The 15397-nt window shown below is 40.9% G+C and overlaps 1 protein-coding gene across 2 annotated transcripts in view; it reads left to right on the top strand.

The window, feature by feature from the left end:
- TAF1B (TATA-box binding protein associated factor, RNA polymerase I subunit B) overlaps positions 1-15397 on the top strand; it is an 84082-nt gene that overhangs the window by 23422 nt on the left and 45263 nt on the right. For both annotated transcript variants that reach the window (XM_033176580.1, XM_033176582.1), the window contains exons 7-8: positions 2507-2660; positions 10014-10113. In XM_033176580.1, the coding sequence (XP_033032471.1) occupies positions 2507-2660; positions 10014-10113 (254 nt within the window). The remainder of the gene's footprint in view (positions 1-2506; positions 2661-10013; positions 10114-15397) is intronic.

Here is a 15397-nt window from a genome sequence, read left to right as displayed (position 1 = left end):
GTTCTCCTGCCTCAGCCTTCCGAGTAGCTGGGACTACAGGCGCCCACCACGCCCAGCTAATTTTTTATATTTTTAGTAGAGACGGGGTTTCACTGTGTTAGCCAGGATGGTCTCAATCTCCTGACCTCGTGATCTGCCTGCCTCAGCCTCCCAGAGTGCTGGGAGTACAGGCGTAAGCCACCGCGCCTGGCCAACACATATAATTCTGACATTGTGATTTTGCTCATCAAACCTGATTTTTTTGTTTTGTTTTGTTTTGTTTTTGCCATCTTCCTTGTCTTGGTAAATGACAGTGCGTTCTACTTGTTGCTCAGGCCAACAACCTCAGAATCATACTTGTTTTCTCCTTTTCTCTCATGCTTCACATGCAATCTAGCAGCAAATCCTTTGACTTGGCCTTTAAAATCTGTCTAGAACCCAACCATTTCTCACTAGCTGCAATGCTACCACTCCAGTCCAAGTACCAGTCATGGCTTTCCTGGAAGAGTGGTCTTCCGTTTTTACTCCTGCCCTCCCATAACTCCATTCTTCCCACAGCAGCTGGAGTGACCTCATACATAAACGAGGTCCTGTTGTTTCCATGTTTTAAAACTCTCCAGAAACTTCTTATACTTAGAATAAAATCCAAAGTACAAATCATGACCTACAAAATTCTACATAATATAGTTCTTACTCTCTCTTCAGTATCATTCCTGCTACTTTCCCTCAGAAATTTCTGTTCTTATAAAGAAAAAGAGGTTTAATGGACTCACAGTTCCATATGGCTGGGGAGGCCACACTATCGTGGCAGATTTATGTAGAAACTGTATTTTGTAGCATCTCATGATGCTGTCACTACACTGGCCTTTTTGCTGTTCCTGCAGTTCACTCCTGCTAATATACTTGGTATTCTTCCCAACATCCTTAAGACTTACTTTCTGAATTAATTCAGGTCTCTGCTCAAATGTCACCTTCTCAGTGAGGTTTCTCTGACTTCCATATAAAATAGCACATCTCTCTTCCCTTCCCATCACTTTATATGACTCTACATTGCTATTTTTCTATGTAGCATCACTATCTGTCAATTGTAATTTTTTTTTTTTTTTTGAGTTAGGGTCTCTCTGTGTTGCCCAGGCTAGTCTCGCATTCTTGGGCTCAAGTGATCCTCCTGTCTCATCTTCCCTAGTAGCTGGGATTACAGGTGCACACCATGGCACCTGGCTCTGCCAATTGTATTTCTTGTTTGTTTATTGGTCTGTCTCCCATTACTAGAATATAGGTTCTAAGAGAGATGAGACATTGTTCACTTGTCATTTCCTGAGACATGGAAGAGTGGCACAAAGAATGAGATGAATAAGCATCTGGTGAATGAATGAAGATACCATAATGTCATATGGTAGAGGATACTTGGAGGATGGGGATAGGAGGAGGTGCTGCTCTAGCTAAGTTTTGGAGTTTTGGAGAGGCCTTGTAGAGAAGGGGACTTGGGCGTTGAGGCCAGAGTCAAAGCAGTTACACATCTTTTGCTGTGCATTGTAATTGCATATCCTTTCCTTTATTTAAAAAATTGTTTATGTTCACTATTAAAAAGATCAAACAGTTCAAATCCTTTTTTTAATTTTTTTAATTTTTTTATTTTTGAGACTGGAGTCTCGCTTCGTTACCCAGGCTGGAGTGCAATGGCACGATCTCGACTCACTGCAACCTCCACCTCTCAGGTTCAAGCAATTCTCCTGTCTCACCCTCCCGAGTAGCTGGGATTATAGGCATCCACCACCACACCCGGCTAATTTTTTGTATTTTTAGTAGAGACGAGGTTTCACCATGTTGACCAGGCTGGTTTCGAACTCCTGACCTCAAGTGATCTGCCCACCTTGGCCTCCCAAAGTGCTAGGATTACAGGTTTGAGCCACTGTGCCTGGCTCAAATCCCTCTTTAGAATCCTGTCCCATCCTACTCCCACAGATATCCTATGATTACATTTTTGGCTGATTTTATTCTAGTCCTTCATTATTCTTTATTGCCAAATGGCTCTTCGTAAAGGTTTTATAACTAGTTTTAAGATATTTGTTATTACTCTATTTTCTTACTGCTATGAAGAAATACCCGAGACTGGGTCATTTATACAGAAAAATAAGTTTAATGGACTCACAGTTCCACATGACTGGGGGTACCTCACAATCATGGTAGAAGGTGAAGAAGGAGCAAAGGCACATCTAACATGGTGGCAGGCAAGATGAGCGTGTGCAGGGGAACTACCCTTTATAAAACTATCAGATTTCGTGAGGTTTATTCACTCTGATGAGAACAGCATGGAAAAATCCCGCCCCCATGATTCAGTTACTTCCCACCAGGTCCCTCCCATGACACGTGGGAATTATGAGGACTACAGTTCAAGATGAGATTTGGGTGGGGACACAGCCAAACCATGTCAGTATTTAAAATGCCTGTTTAGATTTTTTGCTGTTTTTCTTTTGTTATCCAAGTAGTTACCTGGATTTTTAAAAATCTCCATTTATCTCCTAAGAAACGTCTGTCTGCTCTGGATCTCTGGATGGAGTTGAATACTCACAACGAAAGGAGAAAGGAATTGTGAAGATGACCGTGCCACAGACACTTGCCTTCTGTTATTTGTCCTTACTTTGGCAGAGAGAAGCAATAACACTTTCAGATCTTTTGAGGTTAGCTAGACCTCTTGTGTGATAAGGTTTTTGCTGGTTACTACATGAACTAAGTAGACAAACTTTGGATATTTTGATTTTTATAAGAAGGCCTAACTTGAGGAAGGAACTGGAAAGGTTGAGTAGCCTGAATTCTAATTTGGAAATGTAATCCCCTCTGGGCTAGTAATTCATCTTGATTTTCTTATTTATGTAGTAGAAATTATAGTACTTATCACACATGGGCTGTTGGAAAATTAAGTATCTAATCTTTTGAAGAGAAAAGTGACATTTAAGTACTTGAGTAATATTAGTAAATATTTTTCATTTCTAAGAAAAGATAAACATGATCTTTACATTAGCAAAATGGTTATTCATAGTTATACAAAACCATATGTTGGTGTTAAGAGCTAAAATATAGGTGGTCTGTGTTTATAAGGAAAAGTTGAAGACAAAACTGTTGAAAGGATGTGTCATCCAGATAGTAAGCGTTTATATTTTTCAGGGTAATCTACAGAGTGTTTTGGTTAATGTAAGAATTTCTCATTTAATAGATGTGCCAAAATTGTTAATATGCTGATTTTTTTCTCCTTGCTTTATATGTGTTCTGAATAGTAACATTTGGGTTTAATCAATGTGTAGAGTGCGTTTAAGAGCACAAATTATGAACCAAACTGCTGGGTTTGAATCCTGGCTCTGCCACTTATTTATTATATGACCTTGAGTAAGTCATTTAATTTCTCTCTGCTTTTGTTTCCTCATTGGTAAAATGGGGCTAATAATAATAACTGCCTCATAGGGTTGTAACTACTTTCAATAATTAGTGCTACATGGAAAGCACTTAGAGCAGTGTCTGGCACATAATAAGAGCTCAATGCTAGTCATTATTGTTTTTGTTTTCATCATCACCACCATCATCATCATTATTGGCACAGCCCCTTTGATTAAATATAATGCCTCCAGTAAATGATGATAGTGCCTTTGAATTTGGCCACATCAACCAAATAAAAACGCTTTCCTCAGGTCTGATTAACTCTGCAAGCAGATAGCCCATGATTCAGTGAATTTTACTGTTAATTTAAAAACCTGATTTCTCTTTGTATGCCCCCATTGGGTGATCTCATCTTTTCCCAAGGCTTTAATTACCACTATATGCTGATGACTCTCAAATTTATATCTCTAGCCCAGACTTGTCTACTGAGGGCCAGACCCATAGATTCATATATACAGCTGCCTGCTGGACACGGCTACTTAGATGTCTTTATGGTATCTCAGAATCAGCATGTCTAGAGGTTCATCATCTGTCTCCTTGATCCAGCTCCTTCTCCAGTGTTCTCTTTCTTAGTAAATGCCATCCACCCTGTTGCATCCTATCCAGAAGCCTAGGGATCATCCTTGACTCTTGCCCCTCTGTGTACACTGTTGGTCTTTATGTCCACTCAATTATATGTCCAAAAACTCAAAAAACCATTCTTCTCTGCATTCCCTCTCTCTCTGTCCTCTTTACCCTCATTTGGATTGCTTAACAGTCTCCCAGCTGAGCTCTGTGTCTGTAATCTTGTGTCATTTCTGTCCATTTTCCTCCTGATAACCAGAAGGATCTTACAAAAACATAAATCTAATCATGTCATTAGAGCTGGATGAAGGGGCTAGCCCTCCTACCCAGGACAATCTATAAGGGGCTAACAGAACTCTCCTAGAAGTCTAACAAGATGGAGAAAGTCATATTTACCTGGAATTCTTCTCAGGGAGAATATTATATGTGGTTGAAAGAACAGGGGTAAGATACTACCCACCCATCTTCTCTCCCTCACTCTTTTCTCTTCTCTCTCTTTCCCTCTCCTCCCTCACCAGCGGGAATTCTAAAATGCCTTCAAGGAGATTAAATCTAGTTAGCTGGAGGGCTTTTGTTTTGCCCTGTGGAATATACAAGTTTGGGAACAGAGCTTAGTTGCTTGGGGCAATAGGAGAAGAGACTGTCACCATATTCTTTCTTTGCTTTTCTCCCAGAAAGAGCTCTAAGTCATAAGGTCTCAAAATGTGGCCTTCTGACTTACAGCTTCAGTATCACCTGGGAACTGGTTAGAAATGTGAATTCTTAGGCCTCTCCTACACCTTCTGAATCAGAAACCCTGGGGTAGGACCTGGTAATCTCTGCTTTAAAATAAGCCCTTCAGGGGATTTTTTTTTTTAATTGTTTGTTTTTATTTTTTTGTAGAGATGGGGTCTTGTGATGTTGCCCAAGTTGGTCTCAAACTTCTAGCCTCAAGCAAGCCTCCTACCTTGGCCTCCCAAAATGTTGGGATTGTGGCATGAGCCACCATGCCTGACCCAGGGGATTCTTATTGATGGTAAAGTTTAAGAACCACTGCCAAACTTTGAAAAAATATTTAAAGAACACTGGTTTTAAGGGAGTACGTTATTAGCCTGGCCAAAGTACCCACATACCTTAACACTGTGCATGTCACTCCCTTTTTAAGTCCTCTAGCAGCATCCACAGTCCTTAGCATAAATTCATTACCCTGCAAATAGCCTGTAAAGGACCCTGCCTACCTAGCAATAATGGCATTAATAAATAAAAATAGCCAGCATTTATTCATTCTGTGAATTTGTATTGAATATCTACTATATGCAGGTGGGGTTCTGGCATCTAGAGCCTTATGATGCAGTTGTGAATCATATAGGTCCAGTCCTTGCTGTTATGAATTTCAAGACCAGAGGAGGATACAGATAAACAAACACATAAGTATGGTTGGTGCAAAGATCATTGAGGTTAATGGCAAAAACCACAATTACTTTTGCATCAACCTGATAAGTAAGAAAAGGATCAGACAGGGAAAGGCTATTCAGAAAATTGAAGTAGGATGGTGTGATAGAAGATGACTGGATAGCTACTCTAGGTTGGTTATTTGGGAAGGCCTCACCAAGAAGGTGGCATTTACTCTGCACCTTAAATGAAAATAGAGCCAGTGTGAATATCAAGAGTACGATAGACCTCACTTACCACAGAGGATATATTCCAAGACATTGGATGCCCGAGAATGTAGATAGCATGGAACCCTATACACACTGTGTTTTTTCCTGTGCATACATTCCTGCGATAAAGTTTAATTTGTAAGTTAGGCATAGTAAGACATTAATAATAAAATAGAATAATTATTACAGTGTACTGGTACTACTACTCTTGAGCTTTGAGGCTGTTATTAAGTAAAATATAAGGGGTACTTGAATGCAAGCACTGCAACACTCTGACAGTAGATCTGAGAATGAGCCAGTGAACTACAAGTAACTCGTGGCTGGGTGGCGCCTACAGCTTGGCTGTGCTGGACAAAGAGAGGATTCGCGTTTCACATGGGTCAGAGAGAGATGACGTAATATTTCATCATGCTCTTTAGAATGGCATACAATTTAACACTTATGAAACCATGCAACACAAAAAAGAGGATGAGTGGGGACTGCTGTACTGGCATTCCAGGTAGAGGGAGGTTGCTTTTGCCAAGCTCTAAAGCAAGAGCCGTGTGATGAAGGAGCAGAGGAGAGCTAGTGTGACTGGAGTCAGAATTCTAAGGCAGAGTAGGAGGATGAGAGTGAACAGATCATCAGAGGCAGATATCTGTCTTTGTAAAACAAGTTAGGAATTTGGATTTTTAAAAATTGAGGTATAATTTATATAATAATAAAATTCACCGTTTAACAATATACAATTCAGGCCGGGCACTGTGGCTCACGCCTGTAATCCCAGCACTTTGGGAGGCTGAGGCAGGCAGATCATGAGGTGAGGAGATCGAGACCATCCTGGCAAACACAGTGAAACCCCATCTCTACTAAAAAAAAAATAATAATAATAATTAGCCAGGTGTGGTGGCGGGTGCCTGTAGTCCTAGCTTCTCGGGAGGCTGAGGTAGGAGAATGGCGTGAACCTGGGAGGTGGCGGAGCTTGCAGTGAGCAGATCACGCCACTGCACTCCAGCCTGGGTAACAGAGCGAGACTCCATCTCAAAGAAAAAATAATAATAATAATGTATATATATACACACACACACAATTCAGTGGTTTTCAAAACGTTTTCAAAGTTTACAAAGCTGTGCAGTCTCCTGTTTTCAGGACACATCACTCCGGAAGGAAACCTCGTACCCAGGTGGACTCCGGGTTTTAAGTGTGACAGTAAGCCCCTGGAAGGTTGCAGCAGGAGAGATACAATCCGATTGATGTTTTTTAAAGATCATTCAGGCAGCTGTGGAAAATGAGTTCTAGGAAGGGAAGAGTGGAAGCATGGAGACCAGGTGGTCTTTTGCTATCCTCCAGGCAAGAGATGGTGGCTTGGATTATGGCAGTGGTAATGGTGACTGGGTTCAGGATCTGTTTTACAGGTAGACACGACTTAACTCTAATTCAGTGCTTTTTCAGTGATCTTAGATGAAGGATGAGTTTATTAAATTTCTAACCCTTCATAGATTGAAACTTCAGAAAATTATATAATTATAAGTAGAGACTGTTTCCAGGGGACAAGGCTAAAGTCTGTTGGTCAGGAGAGGCATATGAGATGCTTTTAATCTATGCCAATTTTTCTATCAACTTCCTGGACTGATCTAGAGAACCAGTTGATAATACCTAGGAAGGGAAATAGATTGTTCAGAACTTTGAGTAAGCAGCTTTTTTTTGTTTTGTTTTTGTTTTTGTTTTTGTCTGGGGAGGAGGGAAATACTTTTCTAAAAGGAAATTCAAAGTTAAAAAGAAAAAAACTTTGAATGAGGCTAAGAGCAGAACTGTTTATAAATGGTGAAAAAAACTGTTAGAACTCCAGATACCAAACACCTGCTCTTTGCGGATATTTCTGCTTCCCCTAGGCAAGTCTCATTTCTTCTGCTCCTATGGATCTGACTGTGCCTCTGTTGTGCTGCTTGAGACAGTGCCTCTGCTGACTCATGTACAGGCTGTTTGACCTATTAGGGTGGGAGTGCGGAGGACCCTTCATCTCTTACTTCTCTCTGCAGATTCCTAACACTTCACAGAGTCCTGGCATGTGTTATCACATAGTGAAGACTACATAAATAATGAGCACATTAACATAGTGGAATACTAGGTAGTTTAAAAAGTGACAGATACACGTTACATCTTGTATATAAAATAATATTAAACCAAAAATATAATTTCAAAATAATACAAATACTGATTACTACACATAAATACTTTTATATAAACTAAATATACTAATAAAAACTTACCTGGGGAAGCTTTAACACCATTTTTATATAAATATTTCATCTCAACTTTCAGTAGGCTAAAAATTAAAGCACATTTTTAATTTGAAATTAAAGTTGAGGCTGGGCCTGGTGGCTCACTTCTGTAATTCCAGCACTGTGGGAGGCTAATCAGGCAGATCACCAACCTGTTGAAACCCTGTCCCTACTAAAAATACAAAAATTAGCCAGGCATGGTGGTGGGTGCCTATAACTAATTCTAGCTAATCGGGAGGATGAGGCAGGAAAATCACTTGAACCCAGGAGGTGGAGGCTGCAGTGAGCTGAGACCAGGCCACTGCATTCCAGCCTGGGTGACAGAGTGAGACTCCATCTTAAAAAAAAAAAGTTGAATCAGTTTTGTCCTTTAAGTGCTACAAAGCTGAAAGCCAAATGTCAGCCCAGCTCTAGCAACAGCAAAGTCTTCAAGGCAATGCAGTTTTTATACTTATTCCTGTCTTTAGCTCACTTTCCTTAATTTTCTTATTTTAAATATCCTATATGTAGGTATATATATATATTTGACATGATCGCAAGACCCCCATTTCTCATTCTTAGTTCTCCTTTATTTTTCTCCTTAACATTTCACTCTACCTAACATACTATAGATTTTACTTATCTGTTTTGTATCTTTCTTTTCTCACTAGAATAAAACTCCATAGGAACAAGAATGTTTTTCTGTTTTGTTCACTGCCGTTTCCCTGCAGCCTAGAACAGTACTGGATATATATTCAATAAATTGTTAAATTAATGAATTGTAAATAAATATATTTGTCTATTTATGTATATGTGTTATTTTCTTCAAACTCAATAATTGACTCAAAATATTTAATCCACTGTATACCAGGCATTGGGGTGGAGTGGTGAGCAAATAGGCAAGGTCCCTACCCTTAATGGTTCTTTCAGCAACAAACATCTAACATGCACTATTGTAGGTATTGGAGACAGAAGGGTAGACAAAGGAGGTAGGCTGTCACAGAAAAGGGGGATCAAGGTAGACCTCCTTGTAGGAGTGATTTATGAGTAGGAGCCTATCACGTGAGGGGAGCTAGGGATACAGGGAATGCCATGTTGGAAAGCCTGGTGGTGAACTAACAAGTAGGATACACACTTCTTGGACACTTTTTTTGAGACTGAGTCTCGCTCTGTCGCCCAGGCTGGAGTGCAGTGGCGTTATCTTAGCTCACTGCAACCTCCGCCCCCCGGTTTCAAGCGATTCTTCTGCCTCAGCCTCCAGAGTAGCTGGGACGACAGGCATACGCCACCACACCTAGCTAATTTTTGTATTTTTAATAGAGATGGGGTTTCACCATATTGGCCAGGCTGGTCTTGAACTCCTGACCTTGTGATCCGCCCGCCTTAGCCTCCCAAAGTGCTAGGATTACAGGCATGAGCCACTGTGCCCAGCTGGACCCTTTTTTATTTTTATTTTTAAACACAGGATCTCACTCTTGCCCAGGTTGAAGTGCGGTGGCGTGATCATGGCTCACTGTAACCTCAAACTCCAGGGCTCAAGCAGTCTTACTGCTGCCGCCTCCCAAATAGCTAGGGGTACAAGCATGTGCCACTGTGCCCAGTCCTTCTTAGACATATTTATTTAGTCAGGAACTTAAGAGAATCATTCAGTAATTGGCTGAATAGGCCAACATATGGGTAAAGAGAATAATAGATATGATCAGATTTATTATCCTTAAAAACGTGGGAAATAGAATATGCTTAACTAATTCTTATCTTGTCTGTGAATTAAGAGATTTTCTTGGCCGGGCGCGGTGGCTCAAGCCTGTAATCCCAGCACTTTGGGAGGCCGAGACGGGCGGATCACGAGGTCAGGAGATCGAGACCATCCTGGCTAACATGGTGAAACCCCGTCTCTACTAAAAAAAATACAAAAAACTAGCCGGGCGACGTGGCGGGCGCCTGTAGTCCCAGCTGCTTGGGAGGCTGAGGCAGGAGAATGGCGTAAACCCAGGAGGCGGAGCTTGCAGTGAGCTGAAACCCGGCCACTGCACTCCAGCCTGGGCAGCAGAGCGAGACTCCGTCTCAAAAAAAAAAAAAAAAAAGATTTTCTTAAAGCATTTACTCTGCTATATCAGTATGTAGCTCTCGTTAAACCTTTTTCTTTTTAAAAATACAGATTTGTTGAAGAAGACCATATTCCTTACATAAATGCTTTTCAGCATTTTCCAGAACAGATGAAATTGTATGGGCGTGACAGAGGAATCTTTGGTATAGAGGTAAGTTATTTCCTTTTTTACTTTCTAGTCTCTGATAAAGAGTGATATGATAAGTTCTATTTCTTGCTTGACTTATTATTTGTTGTTTTGTGTTCTATCCAAATATGGAACATCAGTCATAATTTAGTGAAGAGTAGAGTTATTATTTTTTATTTTCCTTATGTGGATTCCTCTAATCCTTTAGGTTATCCTCAAAATATAGCTGTAATGTGATGTGTATGCATGGCAGATAGGTATATTGTTGAGACTAAACTTGAGAACTTTTATCTAGAGACCTTTAGGTAATTTCAATTTTTTTTTTAAATAAAAGATGTGTTTTGTTGTTGTTATTTGCACACTATATTGCTGTGGAGGAAAGAGAAGAAAGTTATTACCGTGTTTCTAAAGGTACTATTTTAAGTTCTTCACTTATGTTAGTTTATCTTTTTCTAGATCTGTTTTCAGATGTCTCCAATGGAAGGGTTTCTGTCCTTTGATTATGAGTTTGTGTCACTATTGGTGGTACTCAAAGGTTATTTCCCCTTGGTTCTTATTAGAAGTTTTTTTTGGTGTACTAAATGTTAAATATTTTCCTCCATTCACCTATTTAAGGAATTATTTTCACAGAACTTCATGAGCCTGACATTGTTGGCGGTGTAAGAGTCATTTGTTGAGTGCTGTTTAATAGTGGCCTGACTTTGATGAAAGATAACCTCTATTCAGATATCCTTTGATGTTCAACTTAATATTGAGGTTTATCCCTTTCCAACCTGTCATTGTTTTTTTTTTTTTTTTTTTTTTTTTTGAGATGGAGTCTTGCTCTGTCACCCAGGCTGGAGTGCAGTGGCCGGATCTCAGCTCACTGCAAGCTCCGCCTCCCGGGTTCACGCCATTCTCCTGCCTCAGCCTCCCAAGTAGCTGGGACTACAGGCGCCCACCACCACGCCCGGCTAGTTTTTTGTATTTTTTTTTTTTAGTAGAGACGGGGTTTCACCGTGTTAGCCAGGATGGTCTCCATCTCCTGACCTCGTGATCCGCCCATCTCGGCCTCCCAAAGTGCTGGGATTACAGGCTTGAGCCACCGCGCCCGGCTGTCATTGTTAATATAATACAGACATAAAGTGAAATTGCAAATTTTATGGAAGTTTCAGCATTTCATGTTATCTTTGAAATTAATGCAGGAGAATTACTAGCAAATCCATTGACAAACACAGAGCTGACAGAATTAGATAATTTAAAATTGAAGAAGAGAAAATCAATAATGAGGATGGCACAATAGGTGCTTCCAAAGGGAAAATTTGAATGTCAAAGGATTAAGAATACTCCCTGGCAAAGCTGATAGAGCCCCTGAATATTTTGTAAAATAATTCTCTTTGTAGTTATGCTATAATATCAAAGGCAATAGGAAAGATGTCATATTGTTGCAGGATCTTTGGGGTGCCGTTTTTCTGGCTGGAAACCTTTGTGACCAGTGGCATCTTTGCCCGAGTTTTACACTAGGCTTATTTCACCCACTCCACTTGGCAGGCTGTGATTGGCTCATGCTACTGGCCTGGTTCTCATGCCTGCCAAGGGCAAGTCAGGCACGGAATGGTGATGGGTGTGTGAGCAAGCATGGGGTCTGGCCACTGCACACAGTCAGATATGCCACCTGCTGCAGCGGGGCAGACAGCTCCAGGTGCCAGCATGATTGCCAGCTCTCTGCGAGGCTGCAGCCAGACCAGTCACGCTGCAAGCAGTTTCCACAGCTGGCACTAGGAGACATGGTGGTGCCTGGGAGCTTGGAGATGCCAGGAACCACAGGGCCTCAAAGAGGGAGTCACAGCCCTGGCTCGGGGAGCTCCCACGTCTGGACTCCCCAAAGGGCTGCGGCTCTTCGTTCCTTCTCTTTGCCCACAACATGGTGAGCAAGGGGCATGTCTCAACACTGTTATGTTACAGATGTTTTCGCCTTGCCATTCTGTGGGTGCTGAGTTCATGGCCTGCAACCAGGAAGAATGAGGTACACAGATAAGTGGAGGGTGAGCGAGATGAAGAGGAGCTTTATTGAGTGATAGAATAGCTCAGTCTCCCACAATGGGCAGTTCCTTTCCACAGCCAGGGTGTCCTGATGAGTGTTCAGCTCCTAGCAGAAAGGAGGCTCTGGAATGGGAAGCGCCTCTCTGCAGGCAGGTCATCCTATTATCTCTGCAGCTCTCTCAGCAGAGGGGAGGCCCCGGAGTGGGTTGCTCCCCTCTACATCCCATCGTCTCCCCAGCTCTCAGCAGAGAGGAGGCCCCGGAGTGGGTTGCTCCCCTCTACATCCCATCGTCTCCCCAGCTCTCAGCAGAGAGGAGGCCCCGGAGTGGGTCGCTCCCCTCTACATCCCATCGTCTCCCCAGCTCTCAGCAGAGAGGAGGCCCCGGAGTGGGTTGCTCCCCTCTACATCCCATCGTCTCCCCAGCTCTCAGCAGAGAGGAGGCCCCGGAGTGGGTTGCTCCTCTCTAAAGTTGGTCATCCCTTCTGAGTTGAGGTGGGAGCTCCCTGGGTGCTGCTGCAGCCACCCAAGCCACAGCCGTGGACCTGGGCTTCCTTGTGCTCTCAGGACGACCTGCCCACAGGGAGGAGCTTCCCACTCTGAATCACTCATAGTGACCTACATTCTAACTCAATGCAAATTCTGCCAGTATTTAATAACCTGAGATATAAAATGTTATGGTATGTTCCATGCATATTCAGCTGTATTTCTAGTCATCCATTTCCTTCTGGCTCAATGCTCCAAAATTAGTGCTTTATAGAAGTATAGTGTAACAAATACTTACTATATCTTCATAGAACCTATTTAAGTGTTTTGAAGAACAAGGATAGTGACAAGGGCAGAAAGTAGGCAAACAGGCTGAAAGATGGTACAATGAGTAAAAAGCCTAAATACTGTAGTTCCAAGTTAGACTACCATCTGTGTGACCTTGGCAAGCATTCTGTCTTTCCGAGATGTCTGCTTTATCTGTAAAATTGGGATATCAGCTGAACTATTTATCTTGCAGAGGTTTAGCAGGGATCACATGAGATCACAGGTGTGAAAGAACTTTGTAAACTATACATGACACAAATAGAGGGTGACACTGGTACAGAAAGAATAATTGATCCTCCACATGAAAAACATTGTGTAAATGTAATTAATTCATGGTTTATTTTGAATGTGGGTCATTATGAGTGATTTGTAGAAACATTAGATTTTTAAAGCAAAACTGGTTTCACCCTTAGAACAACTTGAGTGGGAGCACTTCCAATAGATTTGGAGAGCAGAAAGCAAGCTTGGGCGTTTGGTTCCCTCATTCTAGGTGTGTATCTTAATGTCTTCACAGTTACTCAGTTTTCCTAGAGTGACTAGTGGAACTAAGTTATTACTTTTGCATTAGCTATAAACTTTGTCTTGGTTAATAAAAATGTCTGTATTCTGTATGTCTCCCTTCTTTCTCCCCACTCCCTCTTCCTTCCCTCCACTTTCTCCTTCTCTCCCTTAATCTCCAACAATTCTCAGAGCTATTCACTACTCAAGTTATATTGATAGTTTTTGCTTAGTTAAGGTTATTTGAATGTTTTGCTAGTGCCTGAAATCATCATGTTGTTATCTTTAACTCACTAACCAAATTATAAGCTTCTTAGGAACAGACACCAGAATATTTTATGTAAAATCATGAATTATTAAAGCTGGAGGGAAATTTGGAAATCATTTAGTCCACTTTTGTTATTTTTCCAATAAGAAAACAAACCTAAGAAGAAATATGACTTGGGAATAAGTAAATCTATTCTTCATTAGGATTTTTCATGAGGATTATTTGAGACAGTATATTCAAAATGCAGATATATTGCAGATATTCAAATGGCAGTAGGCTCCCTTCCAGACTGGAAGAACTTTTCCCCCAAGATAGGGATTAAGACGGTAATTAAGCTGTTTGGATCCAAAAAAAAAAAAATGTACCATTTTGGAAAATAAGGGTTCCATTTTAAGATTCTGTTAACTTTTGAATGTGTTCATTTCTAGGTTTTCTCTTGATCTGCCGTCCAGTGCTCTACTTCTAAGCTATACCCCCTCCTTCATTTCTAGGTTTTCTCAAATTAGGTTCCAGGAAGCCCACGGATATGGGAAAGGATAATGTATCTTGTTTCTCATGATGGTATTTCATAATTTCAGTTACCATATATTCAACTTTTTGCAGAGGATATTGCTTCCTGTGCTGAGTTTGTATGCTTGGAAATGGTATCTAACCAGGAATTTCCTTTTTAAGAAGTTTAGTTTCATTTTAAATATACTCACACAGACACTCAAATTTCACTATTTAAAAGTAATTATTTTCAAAAATTTATTCTATGTGTTCTTTCAAATAGTAATAGATCCCATTATTACTAAATGTTTAGGGGACTGCAAGAGAGAGATATAATACACCAAATTAAGAGACGTTTCTGTGATAGCCATCGTGGCTTACATTTCCCAGAAGCCTAGCTCATGCCTTTAGTTAAGATTTACATTGCCGGCCAGGCGCAGTGGCTTATGCCTGTAATCTCAGCACTTTGGGAGGCTGAGGCAGGCGGATCACGAGGTCAGGAGATCGAGACCATCTTGCCAACGTAGTGAAACCCTGTCTCTACTAAAAGTACAAAAATTAGCTGGGTGTGGTGGCGCACACCTTTAATCCCAGCTACTCTGGAGGCTGAGGCAGGAGAATCGCTTGAACCTGGGAGGCGGAGGTTGCAGTGAGCCGAGATCGTGCCACTGCACTCCAACCAGGCAACAAAAAAAAAAGATTTACATTGCCCACCTATGGGCATTGTGGTCAGAAGTACCTACAGCTATAATAGCCGCATTTATTTCTGACAGCAATTCACAGTTTCAACCTAAAATATTATTTTCTCAGTATTGTATCACATCTAAACTGTTTCCTTCCTCTTTTAAGTTTTAACAGTTTGCGACAAGTTTTTTAAATTAAGAGGTTAAATGAGTTATGTTTACTTGCTGTTTGATCTGAAACCATTCAAATACTAATTGTTACTCATCTGTTACTGAGAGAAGAGTTTTGAAATCTCCAACTATGATTGCAGCTTTTTTTCACATCCTATCAGTTTTTGCTTCTGTTACTAGAACTCTGTTACTAGGTGTGTAACATTTGTAGTATTTTGTCTTCTTGATGAATTGACTCCTTTATCATTATATAATGTCATTTTTTTCTTCTGGTGCTGTTTCTACTTGTCTGATATTAATATAGCCACTCCAGGTTTTTTTTAATTGATGTTTACACAGCATGTCTTTTTCCAATCTTTTATTTTT

Source organism: Trachypithecus francoisi, unplaced genomic scaffold (assembly GCF_009764315.1).
Source record: "Trachypithecus francoisi isolate TF-2019V2 unplaced genomic scaffold, Tfra_2.0 Lachesis_group17, whole genome shotgun sequence".
NCBI classification, from domain to species: domain Eukaryota; kingdom Metazoa; phylum Chordata; class Mammalia; order Primates; family Cercopithecidae; genus Trachypithecus; species Trachypithecus francoisi.
Note: the sequence above shows the minus strand (reverse complement) of the source record. Positions and strands in the feature narration are given on the sequence as shown.